This window comes from Rhinoraja longicauda, chromosome 16, assembly GCF_053455715.1.
Source record: "Rhinoraja longicauda isolate Sanriku21f chromosome 16, sRhiLon1.1, whole genome shotgun sequence".
Taxonomy (NCBI): Eukaryota; Metazoa; Chordata; class Chondrichthyes; order Rajiformes; family Arhynchobatidae; genus Rhinoraja; species Rhinoraja longicauda.
Window position 1 is genome coordinate 48,653,878 of NC_135968.1, and position 3,845 is coordinate 48,657,722.

Genomic DNA, 3,845 nt, shown 5'->3' on the forward strand with positions numbered 1-3,845 from the left:
TGACTTCCTGCCCTTTATATTCAATGCCATGACCGATGAAGACACCTTGACCACGCTATCCACCTGCGTTGCCACTTTCTGGGAGTTTAACACCAACATCCCTCCTCAGACTCCATCATCCCCTGATGCCAAGCATAATATTCCTCCTTTATCCTTGAGCAGTCAGAATATTATAAGCAGTCTTACCGTCTCCTTAATTACTCTCTTGTCTTTAAGTGTACTATCTTACCATTTCTTGCCTCATTAGCACGCGGCATGGGTAGCAATTCTGAGATGACAACATAGATGGTGTAGACAGGATGGAAATGTCCAACACTGGGCGGCATGGCTATGAGGCCAGAGGGGGATCCTCGACAACCTGGAGGTCCTACATTTAACCTACTACCCAACTCCCAAAATTGCAGGACCAATATGTCATTGGCACCAATATGGACAAGGATCTCTGGAGACTTCCCTCTCAGAATATCCAGTTCTCTCCCAATCATCATTGACTCTAGCATCAGGGAGGCAACACACCATCCCAGAGTCTTGCCTGGAGACTGCTTCAGGTCAATGACAAAATAACCAAATGCAGCTTGTCTGGTCTGCTGACTATTTGTGAGATTGGGAGACAGACTTGCCTGACATGGAATTTGATGAATTTTATTCTCTTGCAGCAGCAGAATGAGAGATTTGTTGAAAGAGAAGCTCGATCAGCTTGAGTGTCACTTCACGTGGGGCCCACAGAAGGAGACCCTTGAATTGGATGATATGGTGTACCGATTAAAAGATGCCACAATCTTTGCAGATAAATATCAAGCCACATCCTACAACCAACTCGCTTTTGTAAACTGCCTGCAAGGCAACTGTGAGGAAGCTCTTCAAAACTTAAAGGAAGCTGACAGGATTCTGAGGGAGAACCACAAAGATACATTTGAAAGAAACAGCATCATCACCTGTGGAAACTCTACCTGGGTGCATTACCACATGGGACAACTGACCGAGGCCCAGTCCTACCTCGACAAGCTGGAGATGATCTGTAAACCACTCACTGATGGCCCTCGCTATACAGCAATGATACCTGAAGTGTATGGGGAGAAGGGATGGTCATTGTTGAGTTCTGGAGCTTCATACTATGAGGAGGCTATGGGATGTTTTGAGAAAGCTCTGGGGGAAGATCCCAATAACACAGAGTGGATCATGGGCAAAGCAACTGTTCTGTTTCGTCTGGAAACATTTTCTGGAACGCCAGAGAGTCATGAACGGAGTGAGTCAGTGAAGTATCTGCGACGTGTACTGGAGCTGGATCCAGATGATGCAATGGCCATGGTGCTGCTGGCCTTAAAATTGAAAGAACTCGATAAAAAGGAAGAAGGAAAGACATTAGTTGAACAAGCATTGCAGAAGGCCAGTGAGGGTCCATATGTGCTTCGCTACGCGGCAAAATTTTCCAGAGAAGTTGGAGCAGTGGAGAAAGCAATCAATCTATTGAAGCAAGCGTTAGAATTAACTCCACACTCGTGCTTCTCACACCACCAAATTGGAAAGTGTTATAGAATTAAACTGAACAAACTTGGAAATAGAAATCCTCGGCAGCGAGCTGAGTTGATCGGTCAATGTAAATATCATTTTTGGAAAGCCTCTGAGTGCCGTCCGAGGAGTGCTGTTCGACCAAAGCTGGATTACGCAGATATTTGCATAAGAAATGAAGAGTATTCTGAGGCAGAGGAGATCTACAATGATCTGTTGAGATTGGAGGACATCCGTACAGAAAACATACAGCTGATATGTTCAAAGTCTGGGTCATTTGAACTGTACAAGAAACGATCGGAATCAAGCGCCATCAGCCTATTTCTGAAAGGAGTGAAGATTGAATATGATTCAAGAGAACGGAGACAGTGTAAGAAAGAATTGGAGAAGTGGGCAGATAAAAAACTTTGCTATGCTCCACGTGACAGCAAAGCTCTTGGTGTTAGAGGGTTAACATATCAGCTGGATGGGAACAAGTCCAAAGCTGTTGAATACTTTGAAAAGGCCTTGGAGATTGATCATGAGAATGAAGAATATCTGCGTGCTCTTTCAGAATTACACCTTTGAGAACCACAAGGATGCTTATAATATGCACCAATTTCATCTGATCTGCGGATAGCTTTGGTGATGTGTGTATTTCACATTATATTCTGATAGCTTCTTCTTTGAATGAAGGCTTTACTTATGAGTGTGAAGTTTTCAAAAATTATCTTGCTCTTCATTTAAAGATTTTTTTAACTGATTCTACTTTAAAAAATAATAACACCTCAAGCACATCAATCAAATGGAATTTGGTTGTGTAAGTGAGGAATATGTGTTTCGTTTGGAAAGATGGGAATTGGGAAATGGCAGCATGTGGAACCAGATGGAGACATATCATTGAGGCTTCTGGCAAGTTGCCACATCTGAGTCTTTCACCTTCATCATTTTACTCTTTATTTTTTCTTGTTTCTCAATGCACAATTATAACTTTGGAATAATTTCATTTTCAGGATCATTATAAGATGTCCTACATTGACATGTGTATTAATTAAAGCTTCAAAGCAGAGATTGGCTCTGCCTCAACCAAATCAAAGGAACACAAACAACAGATCCCTAAAGTGTGCATCGTGCTGCTGGGAGTGATGGAGGAAAGGCTGGGGAGGGGGTCTGTTGGGGAGGGGAGGGGAGGGGACCAGGATCATTAATGGGATGTCAAGAGATGATATTATTGACAAAGGAAAGATTCAAGTTTACATTATCAGGCATAACAATTAATAATCAAGGACAATGTAGCTGCAAAAATCTAATCCATTTTGAAAATACCAACGGATTGATAATGGAACCAGAAATTGGAAGTGATTAATGGAAACATTAACCCTTTCATGTGGCCATCCCCAACAGTGGATATTGACAAATGGCATTCCTGTAATACTTTGTACTAAAATGACTATAACATGACTATAATACGTTATACTTAGTAACTTTGGCCAGAAACATGGCGAGTCTTTGTGTACTTTGTGTATTGTATACAAAATAAAGAATTTCACTGTGCCCAAATACATGTGACAATAGTGTATCATTTAATAGCCTGATGGCTGTAGGGAAAAAGCTGTTCCTGAACCTGGACACAGCCACACTGGCATAGCCCCGATGTGGAGACCCTTGAGGACAGATGCAGCTTTCTTGTGGTGACACCTGACGTAGATGCTTTTGATGGTCAGGATGACTGTGCTCACGTTGGACTGGGCTGAACCACCACTTTGCAGCAGCCTCCATTCAGGTGCATGGGATTTGTTATACCAGGCCATGGTGCAACCAGTTAGGATACTTTCTACAATACAACTGTAGGTTTGTTTGGGTAGCCTGTAACATGGTGAATCTCTTTCAACATCTAACAAGTGTATTTCAGTGTCGGAGCAGCAGTGGGAGATTTCAAAAGGTAGTTGTTCGATTGGCTAATTGGGCAGTCAATACCCAGAAGACATAGTATAGAAGAGTGTCATTTAGTGAGCCGTATGCTCTGAGAGGGGCTGTGTGGAGGTGAAGTGCTGTGTTGAGGGTCAGTGTGAGACTGTGTTTCAAGTGCTGTGGATTTAGCTCAAGGAGGCTCAGTAAAGGCTGAGCAGAGGGTAACAGGAGGTAAAGGTAAATGGTCTGCTGTTCCTTGTGAGTAATTGTTGTAGTTTTTACTCTTGGTTTTAGAGCAGTACAGATGGAAGGTGGAAAAATGACATGCTCCCTGGTGAACTCATCCCTTCCCACCCGAACCATTCCCCTCCCCAGATAGGAGATGCAACACCTGTCCCTACACCTCCTCCCTCGACTCTGTCCCTACACCTCCTCCCTCGACAGTC

The 3,845-nt window shown here is 43.2% G+C and overlaps 1 protein-coding gene across 1 annotated transcript; it reads left to right on the forward strand.

The window, feature by feature from the left end:
- The first annotated feature begins 648 nt into the window (after positions 1-648).
- LOC144600996 (interferon-induced protein with tetratricopeptide repeats 5-like) lies at positions 649-2,643 on the forward strand. The gene is made up of 2 exons (XM_078412906.1): positions 649-2,071; positions 2,491-2,643. Exons 1-2 carry the CDS (start codon positions 664-666, stop codon positions 2,541-2,543), a joined length of 1,461 nt encoding a protein of 486 aa, XP_078269032.1. The 5' UTR covers positions 649-663; the 3' UTR covers positions 2,544-2,643.
- Positions 2,644-3,845: the final 1,202 nt, after the last annotated feature.

What these genes read in the sequence shown, in the direction of transcription:
- LOC144600996 (XM_078412906.1), top strand. Translation starts at nt 664, where the DNA reads ATGAGAGATTTGTTGAAAGAGAAGCTCGATCAGCTTGAGTGTCACTTC. An exon ending in TGCTCTTTCAGAATTACACC is followed by an intron (nt 2,072 to 2,490) that starts TTTGAGAACCAC and finishes CTTTGGAATAAT; the next exon opens with TTCATTTTCAGGATCATTAT.